General features: G+C 63.0%; 1 protein-coding gene across 4 annotated transcripts; it reads left to right on the top strand.

Annotated features, from left to right (window-relative positions):
• The first annotated feature begins 3,014 nt into the window (after positions 1-3,014).
• GAL3ST1 (galactose-3-O-sulfotransferase 1) lies at positions 3,015-10,799 on the top strand. 4 transcript variants are annotated; one of them, XM_032998156.2, is made up of 3 exons: positions 3,015-3,613; positions 6,910-7,043; positions 8,541-10,799. In XM_032998156.2, the coding sequence occupies exons 2-3, from the start codon at positions 6,919-6,921 to the stop codon at positions 9,688-9,690; spliced, it is 1,275 nt and encodes a 424-aa protein (XP_032854047.2). In that variant the 5' UTR covers positions 3,015-3,613; positions 6,910-6,918; the 3' UTR covers positions 9,691-10,799. The 4 variants fall into 4 exon arrangements, with proteins under 4 accessions (XP_032854047.2, XP_042661561.1, XP_042661560.1 ...); XM_042805627.1 differs by lacking the exon at positions 3,015-3,613 and adding an exon at positions 4,158-4,401; XM_042805626.1 differs by lacking the exon at positions 3,015-3,613 and adding an exon at positions 4,997-5,050.
• Positions 10,800-11,060: the final 261 nt, after the last annotated feature.

Genomic DNA, 11,060 nt, shown 5'->3' with positions numbered 1-11,060 from the left:
TTTGGCTGAAATAAAACAATGCATGGAGAAACTAGGACTGCCATGGCCAATGCCAGGGCTGCTGACCCCCTGGATGTATGGAGTGCACACAGAGGGTCGGTGGCTCCGGCATCAGTGGCATTATCCCCCCCTACCTTTCCCCTAAATCCTGTTTCTTTCCCCCAAAAGCAGCCACCCTCACGCACATTTTCTCGCTGGGGCCTACGCGCAGCCCTGAGGCCTGTTCATGGCTGTCCTCTTCCTGTGGGGTAACGCTTGGTTTTGTGCAAGATTTATGGTGTTTTTTTTCCCTTTTCTGGCCAGTTTTGGAGGTCGGGAAGGAGTCTCCCGAGGTTGGGAAGGGGTGCCCCAAGGTAGGGCGGCTTGCCGTGGGGTTTTTGGTAGGGCTTTGGTGAGCGTGGCGTCACTGAGGCGTGAAGGTCGTGCTGTCTCGTGGGCCTTATGTGGGACACCCTTCCCTCCAGCAACAGTGAAGGCGGCGGTATCTCCTGGGGCTTTATAGGGACGCCCCTGCCTGCAGCTGTGGTAAAGGTTTTGCCATCAGATGGGGTTTTTGTGGGGACACCTTGTCCCCAGCCCCGGTGAAGGCTGTGTCATCTGGCGGGGCCTTTTGTGCGGGCGCTTCGGCGGTGGGCAGGGCCGGTTGTCCCGCGGGGCTTTTGTCGGGGCACCCTCGTCCTCAGCTGTGCCGAAGGCTGCGGCATCTCGCGGGGTTTTTTACAGAGACGCCTCGTTCCCAGCTCTGCAGAAGGCTGCGTGGTCTTACGGAGATGCGCTGCCTCACGGGCCGTGTACGGGGGGGTGTTTTTACGGGGACACCCTGGCGCTCGGCGGTGGCGAAGGCTGCGGCATCTCGTGGGACGTTTCGGAGGACGGCGCTTTGCCCAGCCCGGGTGACGGCTGTGCCGCCTCACGGCCCTCCCGGGGGGACACGCACACATGGCCCGTGAGCCCTGCCCGGCCCCGGCGGGCAGCAACCCAGCACTGAGCAAGCAACCGCACAGACACAGAACTGTCGATAACAGCCCACTATTTCTTAATTCTTTCATTTTTCCTTTCTTTTTGCCCTTTTCCCCTTCTATTTTTTTGTTTTTTCCTTTTTTTTCTTTGCTTTGGGTGTTGGGAGAGTTGCCTTTCTTTTTCCCCTTTTTTTTTTTTTTTTTTTTTTTTGTTTTTTAGCTTGCTTTTCCCTCCCCCTTCCCTGCTTTCACCTCTTGGAACAGGAGGAGGTTCAACCACTTGGGAGCTGCTGGGACTGCACCCAGAGCCAGGCTTCCACCACGGGGCAGGAGACCTTGAATGAGGCTTCCCAGCCCCGCCAGAGCCGTTGGACACCCCTGCCCAGGCAACAGATAAAGAAAGGGCAGTGGGACCGTCAGGCAGAGCCAGCCACAGGCAGCAGCCCCGTTGCCGGGCTGCCCGGACAGATGACCATGAATCACCCCAGCGTCCACCAGTTCACCCTCTTTCGACAGCACTAATGACAGCTTTTCCGCTTGATAAAGGCGCCTGATGCTGCGCTTGGCCAACGAGTGTCTGACAGGGCCAAGCTCTAGCCCTGATGGGGTGTGCCACCACGGTGCTGCCCAAGCAGCCGCTCGGGCTCCTCACCAAATCCCTTGGGATCCCCAGCTCTGGCACGTGCTTCTCCGGCGGTCACGGTTTTCAGCAGGAGTGCTTTGTTTCTACCCCCCCGAACGTGGGGGGTGATTTGCTTTGCCCGCTCCCAGGAGGAGGGACGGGAGACAGGAGATGGGGGGATGGTTACACCCCATGGGGCGCAGGAGATGGGGCGTTGTGGCTGCCCAGCTCGTTTGCATCGCAGCCCGGGGCCACTTCACTGAGCTGCCAGATCCTGGCCGCTGTGGTCCTCCTTGAGCTCGAAACCCTTTGCAACGCCATCCCCCCAAAAAGAGGGAAACCTGGAATTAAGAGAGGTTCCCTGCAGAGTGGGGTTGGGGTGGCTCCTTGCCCCCCACGATGCTGTTTCCAAGGCGAATCCCACTAGGGGGATGGAAAGGTGAGTGGCTGGAGCCAGAGCAGGCGGCAGAGCCAGGGGTGTTATTTAATCCAGCGTCGTGGCTATAGCACACAGCGGCCATTACTCATGACAAATGGGCCTGGGGTGGGGGACAGGGGGAAGAGACGGGCAGTAAATCCCAGACGTGACTCCAGTCAGGGCTGGGTGCAACTGGAAACTCATCAAACAAGGGCTTGGTGGGGGCTCCACGTTTGCCGCGTGCTCGGGTGTTACGCTGCCTCTGAGTACAGATGAGCCTCCCGTCCTTATCCCAGCAGCAGCCTCTGCCCCCCCCCCGGGGCAGGCAGGCACGGCCCAGCATTGATTTTTGGGGTGCACACGCTCGCCCTCGCTTGCCTGATCCTTTCCATCGCCGGGAGGTGCCGGTTTCTCTCCGCTGCCTGCAGCCAGCCCAGCAGAACCAGCGTGGCCTCGGGCTTTAATTCTGAGCAGCTGGATGGGATCCTTCATCTGGGGCCGAGGATGCTGTGAGGTGTCTGTCCCGGGAGAGCGGGGACATGCCAGCGGGGCCAGCGCCTGCGGGGAGGCGGCAGCTCTTCATCTCTCTTCTTGCAATGACAAAGGATATTCTGGCTTTTCTCATCCCCCAGCACCAGCCGGGGGTGTCCGGGGGCTGCACAGGTTAACCCTGGGGTGAGAACCGGTCTGCCGAGGCAGGGCAGGACGCGAGAGCTGCCTGGGAAGGGGCAATAGCTGCCTGCCCACCCGGGTGACCCCAAGCCCTGTGGGGACGAGCTCTGAACCCCAAACAACTCCATCATGGATGGAGGCTCGGGTGGGGGCCGAGCATGGCCAAGGGGTGCCCCGGGGAGCAGGCGGGGGGCTCGGGAACGTGGGGCCAGCACTCCCCACCTCGAACTGAGCTCCGGCTGCGGGAGGTGACAGCCCAGCCACGAGCCATCCCGTGGGAGGAGGACCCAGAGCTGGCCCCACGGGGGGGGGAGAGGAGCTGGATGCCACCGCCGAGGGACAGCCATCGCCACCTGCTCGGCCAGCAGCACCCCACCACCCCGGCTCCCACCGCCGTGGGTGCCGGCTCGCGGGGCCGAGCCGGGCTGGGGGCTGGCGGTGGCGGGGAGCGGAGGGGCCGGGCGCGGGGCCGGCGGTGACAATGTCCCCGTTGAGGCCGGCGCCGCAGATGGAGACAAACGGCCCCCTTGTTTTCGGCGCTGGCAGGCAGCGGGCTGAATGCCTCCTCTGTGCCGCCGGAGTGGGTGGGGAGACGGGAGGCTCGGGGTGGCAGCGGGCACCCAGGGCCTGGCCCGGCTGTCCCGGGGGAGCCGGGCAGTGCCCGGCCGCAGCCCCGCGCCCCTCTCGGCAGCGGATCTCATTTCTTTCTCTCTTTTTTTCCCCCCTTCCCAGGCCAGTGATACAGGGCCAAGACCCTGGAGATGCCGTAAAGACCTCAGCTGGTGGGGAGGATTTGGAAAAGCCAGAGTTTGCAGAGAGCTGCCTGGGACGAGCTTATTCCATGTCGGAGCAGCATCGGCACCGCCGACCTGTGCCGCCCACTCCCCCAGCCCAGGAGAGGAGAGGGACGGCTCGCCGAGAGCAGCTTAAGCAAAGGAAAAGGTGATGCTTGGGGGGCAGCTCTATGGGGCAGGGTGCCAGGGGGCACGTGGGGATGGGTGTTTGCGCTCACAGGGGGTGTGCAAGGGGGACTAGGGGGTAGGAAGCACCATGCCTGCATGAAATTGGGCATGTAGGAAAAAAAAAAAAAAAAGCGTGCCCGTGGGCTTGCAGGTGCAGGAGGAGCAAGGGCCAGGAGGATGCACCTCAGGTACCGTGATTTGGCCTTAAAGGAAGTGGCTCCTATAGGGAAAAACCACAGGAAGGCTCAGGGATGTCCCTGGGGACCAGGGGAGCTGCTGGGACACAGGGACGGGGCTGCGGAGCTGCGGAGCCTGGGTCATCCGGGGGGGTGACCTGTGGGAAAATGGCTGGTGCAGCCGTGTCCTCCGGCTGGGAACTTCAACCGGCCGGCGGAGAGCTGGCGCCACGGCTGCCCCGCGCTTATGGGAGCCCCGGGAAAAACACCTCGATTGCTGCATTTCTCCTGGCGAGCTATTAATAATTAAGCCACTCCTTTAAGGCAAAGTCAATACGGTAACTGGGCTGGGAACTGTTTGCCAGAACCACGCCAGGGGAGCCAACCTGGGTGGAGCGAGACATCCTCGTGGCATCCCAGTGCGTGGGGCCGGGGTGCCGTGCTCTCCCGGGGGGACGGCGGGGTGTGTCCCCCCCCCCCCCCGGGCTGGGAGCCCCGGAGTGGAGTTAATGGCGCCGGCTTGCTCGCTTCGGCGGGGGCAGCGCCAGCGCCGGCAGCGCTGTGCCCCGTGGCACAGCTGCAAGGACAGCCGGTGAGCCTGGGGGGGGGCGGGGGGGATGCAGCTTCGCTCCCGGCCCGCAGCACCCACGCAGGCGGGTGTCCCCCCTGGCACTGCCCGCTTTTCGCCAGCGGATTTCCCCGGTGGTGCCGGCGCTGCGGATGGTGACCACGGCGCGATCGCACAGCCACAGTGTAAGACCAAACCCTGGCTGCTCCCAGGCATGCGAAACCCTCTAGGCTTCACACCCGCGCTGCAATTTTGGGGTAGAGCCAGAGCCACCCGCTCTCCCCCCCGCGGTTACGCCGTACACCCCCGTATCCCTGCCGTTCCTGCAACTGGCCGGGAAGAGGTGGGATGCAACCAGCCCCCGTCCCCGCTGCAGGGCAAGGGGGGGGCAGCGCTCGGGAGAGCTTGGGTGCTCTAGTGGGGTACCCCCCAGGTGCCCCCACCCCATCGGCATCCCCCAGCTGCCGCGCTGGGTGCCAGGACGAGCTGTGCCCAGCGCCGGGCCGCAGCCTCGGGCTCCGGTTGCATTTTCCATTCATTATTCATTGAGCTGGAAATCTCAGCGGCAGGAGGCAACGGGGTGGGGGGGTGGGGGGGGGACGGAGAGAGGGGGAGGCAGGCGGGAGCAGCAGCCCCGGCTCGCCGTGACCGGTGCACCCTTTGCGCTGGCCAGGTAACCTTTCTGCTTGGGGGTTTAGCTTAGAAATCTTGGCGGGGGGGGGGTGTCTTTGCTACGTGGGGGTTGGGAGGGATAAAATGGTTTTGGGTGTAAACCACGCTCCCCCAGCAAGGATTTCATCTTTCCGAATTATCTGCTGGAGCGACGAGGCTCCGAGGGGGGGTGAGGCACGGGGGGCCGGGGGGGTTGTTAGCAGTGGGTGTTACTCGCCCGAGCGCGGCCAGCCTTGGCCGAAGGGCTCCTGGGAGCCGGGTCAGCCGCTGCGCGGGGGTGCGCGGCTGGGGTGCTGGCCCACGGCTTTGCCCTTCAGCGCCGGGGGTTGCTCCCAGCCGCTCGCAGCTCCCCCCCCCCCTTCCCCACGGCAGCGGCTGCTGTGGTCACGGGTGGTGAGTGTTCCGCCCCCCCCCGTCCTGCAGCAGAGGCCAGCCCTGCTGCAATGCGGTGGCTGGCGCGCCGGAGCTGGCGGTGCCCCCCGCATCCCGGGCTGGCGGCGAGCGGTGGCAGCGAGCGGCTGGGGGGCAGGTGCTGCCGGGGAACGGGGGGGGGGGTGCTGCGTGTGTGCACGGGTGTGTGGGTGTGCAGGCATGAGTGTACGTGTATGTGCATGCACGAGAGACGTGCGTGTGTGTGTCCTTGTGCATACACGGGCACACGCGAGGGTGTGTAGGTGTGTGCATGCACGTGTGTGCATCCCTGTGTGTACGTGAGTGTGCATGGATGCGCGTGTCTGCTTGCGCGTGCACCCATGAGTGTGTGTCCTTGGGGGGGGGGGGGAGGGAATTAATGAGTGCGTGCGTGAGTCTGTGTGTGTATATCTGTGTGTGTGTCCACGTGGATGCATGAACATGCGCAGATAGCGTGCCTCACGTGTGTGCGTGCACACGTGTGAACATGCACAGACGCGTGTCCGTGTCCCAGAGCGTGTGTGTGTGTGTGCGCACGCCCGGGTGTGCATGGATACGTGTGTCTCTGCGTGTCCATACACATGTGTGTGCGCATGGATGCTTATGTGCAGGTGCGTGTGGGTACGTGCGTCCCCATGCATGCGTACACACGTGTGTGTGCGTGGATGTGCGTGTGCATGCATGTGCGCCACCGTGAGTGCACTTATGTGTATGTACATGCAGTTGTGCATGGAGGGGGGGGGGTGCCATCCTGCCCCAGACCCCCGTTGTCCAGCAGGTCTGCATCCCCCTGGCCCCCACCCTGAGCCACCCAAAGGTGCGGGTGCCGTGGCCGGAGGGGCCACGAGCCCCCTTGCAGCCGGTGCTGCTGGAGGGGCCGGGGGGCGCGGGCAAGGCTGCGCTGGGTGGGTATCACAGCACCCAATACATCCCGTGCTGATGTAGCTCCTGATCCAGCCTGGGGATTTTCTTCCACAAAGGGATCCCGGCCGCCCTCGGAAAGCTCCTGCCCGTGTCGGTGATTTTTCCGTGCCGGGGGAGCTGCTGGGGTGGCCTGGCAGAGGATGCCCGCTCTGCAGCCAGGCTGCCCCATGGCACAGCTCCTCTCCCCTCCCATTTCCAGCCCTGCAACCTCTCCGACTGCTCTTGTGTTGGGCCAGGAGTGGCTTTGGGCTTTCTCAAGGCGGGCAAAGGGTATTCAGGGCAGCCAGAGCTGCAGCTCTTTGGCCGTGAATCCATTGTGCCCGCAGCCAGGGACATGCATGGTGCTGGCTCGCCTCTCTCCCTGCAGTGCCAGTGCCAAAAAGCCCTGTGAGGGGCTTCCCAGGACTTCCCATACCCGTGACATATCCCCGTGCCTTAGTTGCTTGTGATTCCAGTTTCACAATCCCCTCGGTCCCCGCTTCCCCATCCCCTGGTGCTAACGGCTCTCCTCTCCGCCGGCCACAGGTGACCAGGATGCTGCACCATGGGAAGCACTGGAGGTCCATGTGCAAGGGGCTCGTCCTGGGGACCCTCCTGACCAGCTTCATGCTGCTGCTCTACTCCTACGCCGTCCCCCCACTGCAAGTCAGCGTGACAGAGTGAGTGTGGGGTCCCCACGTGTCCCCCCCTGGAAGCTTGGCCACCCTCTTTCGCACCAAGACCCCCAACCAGAGGCAGTCCTGGGGCTTCCCAAGCTCTGGTGGCTTCACACTGAGAAGTCCCCTTCCTTACAGCCTCCTGTTGGAGTCTGCACCCTGTTCCATGGGCGGGGGGAAGGTGAACCCCAACTCCCTGGGGGATTGGGGATGCTCACCCCGGGGGAGACCCCCTGCGAAACGGCAGCCAGCGCTCAGCCCCTGGGTGATGGAGGGGATGAGGAGGTGCAGGAGACACCCTGCTCACTGCAGCTTCATGTCCCCTGGGAGAAGGAAAAGCATCGCAGGAGACGTTCCCCAGCAGCCAGGAGCAGCGGGCAGAGCGGAGGCAGTTATTCGGGCACTCTTTATCAAGGGTTTGTCCTTCAAGAGCGACCAGAGTGCTGCCACATGTAAACTCTCACCCACAGAGATGGGCACGGGTAGGTTCAAAGCTCTCTGCTGCTCGTCGCGGTGAAAGCTGGCGCTCAGCAGGGCTCAGCTCCTGGCCGTCCCTCCTGGCATTAAATTTATCTCTAAGCTTATAAACAAGATTCGCCTGTGGGTGTTTCATAAGCTACGTGCTGACCCAGGCTGCCGGATGGGATCGTTATCAAGGATCAACTTTGCAACTTCATTAACGGTGTCCAAAGTCACTGGACACTGTGGTCTCTGTTCCCTGCTCCAGGCATCTCAGATAACACAGAAATTGTTTTCAGTGCTCCCTGAGGGCCCACGAGCTCGTCTGCAGGGCCGTGCACTAGAATTATTTCCCTCTTTGCTGGGGTGATGCGTCCTCCACAACTCCTTCTAGGGGTTGAGAACTTCCAGACCTCACAAGAACATTACCAGCTCCTGTGCATGGAGTTACGGCTGTGGAGAGCTCATCTCGACGCACATCTCAACATCACCTGCACCAGGGCCACCACGGCCGTGCCCGTGGGGAGGGATGGGGACCCCCTGCCCAGGCTGCACTGATGCTGGTGGGGGCTGAGCACTGTGAAGACCCCCATAGCAGCTCATCCTCAGTGACTGGGGTTGTCCAGGGGGTGAATGACCTTGGTTTGGTGGCTCGGAGATAAATCTGATGTCAGGGGGCTTGTGGGGGTGGTGGGCTCTGCTCTGCTTGCCGAGGGGCTCCTGCCAGGTGGGTGCCCCTGTCTGGCTGGGGGTGAAGGGGGGCTCTGCCCAAAGCTGGGCTCATCTCCGCTGGGGAGCTGGGGGTGAGCACCCAGCCCCAGGGCAAGCACCCAACCCCAGGTCCAGCACCCAGCCCCAGGGCAAGCACCCAACCCCAGCACCCAGCCCCAGGGCAAGCACCCAACCCCAGCACCCAGCCCCAGGGCAAGCACCCAGGGCAAGCACCCAGCCCTGGAGCAAGCAGCCATACCCAGGTCCAGCTCCTCCAGGAAGGAAAATTTCCAAGCCTCACCACGGTGTCCTCTCTCTTCTCCCCACCAGGATCCCCGTCCCCTCCTCCTGCGCCTCCTACCCGGCCCCCCGCAAGGTGCCAGCAGTGGCCAACGGCACGGGCGGCCCCTCGGGATGGAGCTGCCTGCCCAAGCTGAACATCATGTTCATGAAGACCCACAAGACGGCCAGCAGCACCATCCTCAACATCCTCTTCCGCTTCGGGGAGAAGCACCGCTTGAAATTCGCCTTCCCCAACGGCCGCAACGACTTCTACTACCCCTCCTACTTCGAGAGCAGCCAGGTGCAGCACTACCGGCCGGGCGCGTGCTTCAACATCATCTGCAACCACATGCGCTTCCACTACGAGGAGGTGCGCAAGCTCCTGCCAGCGGATGCCATCTTCGTGACGGTGCTGCGGGACCCTGCCTACCTCTTCGAGTCCTCTTTCCACTACTTCGGGCGCGTCATCCCCCTCACCTGGAAGCTGACGGGGGAGGACAAGCTGGCGGAGTTCCTCCGGGACCCCTGGCACTACTATGACACCAACGGGTTCAACGCTCACTACCTCCAAAACCTCCTCTTCTTTGACTTGGGCTATGACAACAACATGAATGCCAACAGCCCGCTGGTGGAGGAGCACATCCAGGAGATAGATCGCCGTTTCCACCTCGTCATGTTGCTCGAATACTTTGACGAGTCCCTGGTGCTGCTCAAGGACCTGCTGTGCTGGCAGCTGGAGGATGTCCTCTACTTCAAGCTCAACGCCCGGAAGGGCTCCACTGTCTCCCGGCTGACACCTGAGCTTTATGAGAAGGCCACCTCCTGGAACCTTATTGATGCCAAGCTCTACCGCTATTTTAATGCCACCTTCTGGCGTAAGGTGGAGGCCTACGGGAGGGAGCGGATGGCCAAGGACGTGGCCGAGCTGCAGCGGGAGAACGAGAAGATGAAGAGCATCTGCATTGACGGAGGACACCCCGTGGATGCCAGTGCCATCCAAGAGTCCTCCATGCAACCCTGGCAGCCGCTGGGGGAGAAGTCCATCCTGGGCTACAACTTGAAGAAGAAGATCAACAAGAAGCACCAGAAGCTGTGCCGCAAAATGCTGACACCCGAAATCCAGTACCTGACCGACCTGGGGGTCAACCTCTGGATCACCAAGCTATGGAGCCGCGTGCGGGACTTCCTGAAGTGGTAGGGGACGGCGGGTGGCCCACTCTCCCCAGGGAAGAACCAGGTGCTTTCCTTTTTCTTACTCATGGTGTGTTTTAGTTGGACGTGAGCAGAACCGGCTGGAGGCTCCGGCGCCCAGGAGCAGTCGGAGGGACCCTCCATCACCTTCCTGCAGAGTCCCAGCTTGGGCAGGAGCCGGGGGGAGCTGCTGTCACCCACTGACAAGGAGAGCAGGGCCTCTGCCTCCACCCCTGCCTCCCAGGGGTCAAGGACTGAGGGCTTGGGGGTGGTTTTTTCCAGCAGGATCCACTTCTTCCTTCCCCACGGAAAGGCTGGAGGAGGTATTCGTGAAGGACATCGCCTCGTCACAGTGGGAGCAGGACATCCATCAGCACATGGGTAGAGACACGCCGCGGACCAGGAGGTGTGGGCAGGGATGTGCCCGGCCAGCGGCCGGGGGTCCTCCTGGCCCAGGGTGGGCAGAGCTGCCAGCACAGAACCCGAACCTCGAGGGGCTCCTCTAATCACCCCGTTTCCCTTGAGCCCTGCTGCCCCACTCCAGTGGCTTCCAGCCCATGCGTGCGATGAGTGCAGCACGTTCTCAACCCACCCACAGCTGTCGGTCCACCCCAGGCTGTGACCCGGAGTCACCCGGAGCCATTTGGAGAATGGAAAACCCACCCCAAAAGCCCCAGCATTTATCAACGGGCTCATGGTCCCCACAGGTGAAGGGCATCCGGGCAGCAGATCCCCTCCCGGCCCCGCATCGTCCCGGTTAGAGGGTCCTGTGGCTCCGGTCCCTACAGGGCACGTCCCGGAAGGCCCACGGGGTCTAGTGAGAACTGGCGTGGGGAGGAGGTGGGGAGTGGGGTCCAGTGGCCACTGTCCCAGTGATGCCGAGGACAGGGTCCGTCCCTCCCCCGTGGTGGGGACAGCCCTCGGGCGTCCCGGCCGGGCTGGATGACACTGGCAATGCCACGTCGTGCCGAGAGCGGCCCTGGCTGGGCACGGAGGCGGCACCCGCGGCTGAGCCTCCCCAGCAGCAAAGGGACCCCCGCCGGCCCCCCCAGCCCCTGTTCTGCTCCCTTTGTAAAGACCAGAAATAAAAAAAGCAATTCTACTTTTGTAAGAAAATTGTGTATTTGGCAGTTTTTAATATAAGAATGGTCCAGCTGGTCTCCACCTGTCTCCTTCTTCTCCAGGGGGTGGGGACCTGCCCACTCCGACCCCCGGTGCGGGATGCTCTGGCGGTGCCTGCTCCTCTCGGGGGGCCAGGTCCTGCTCTGCCCGGGGGATGTCCCTGCAGCCCCTCAGGGTCCGGGCTCTGCTCTCCCCATCTGTCCTGGGCGTGGGGAGCCCCGTGTCCCCTGAGCACCGCAGAGGAATGAGACCCCC

This window comes from Tyto alba, unplaced genomic scaffold (genome assembly GCF_018691265.1).
Source record: "Tyto alba isolate M040663 unplaced genomic scaffold, T.alba_DEE_v4.0 Super-Scaffold_44, whole genome shotgun sequence".
In the NCBI taxonomy this organism is placed as follows: Eukaryota; Metazoa; Chordata; class Aves; order Strigiformes; family Tytonidae; genus Tyto; species Tyto alba.
The sequence above is the reverse complement of the archived record's forward strand: the minus strand, read 5'-3'. Positions and strand labels throughout refer to the sequence as shown.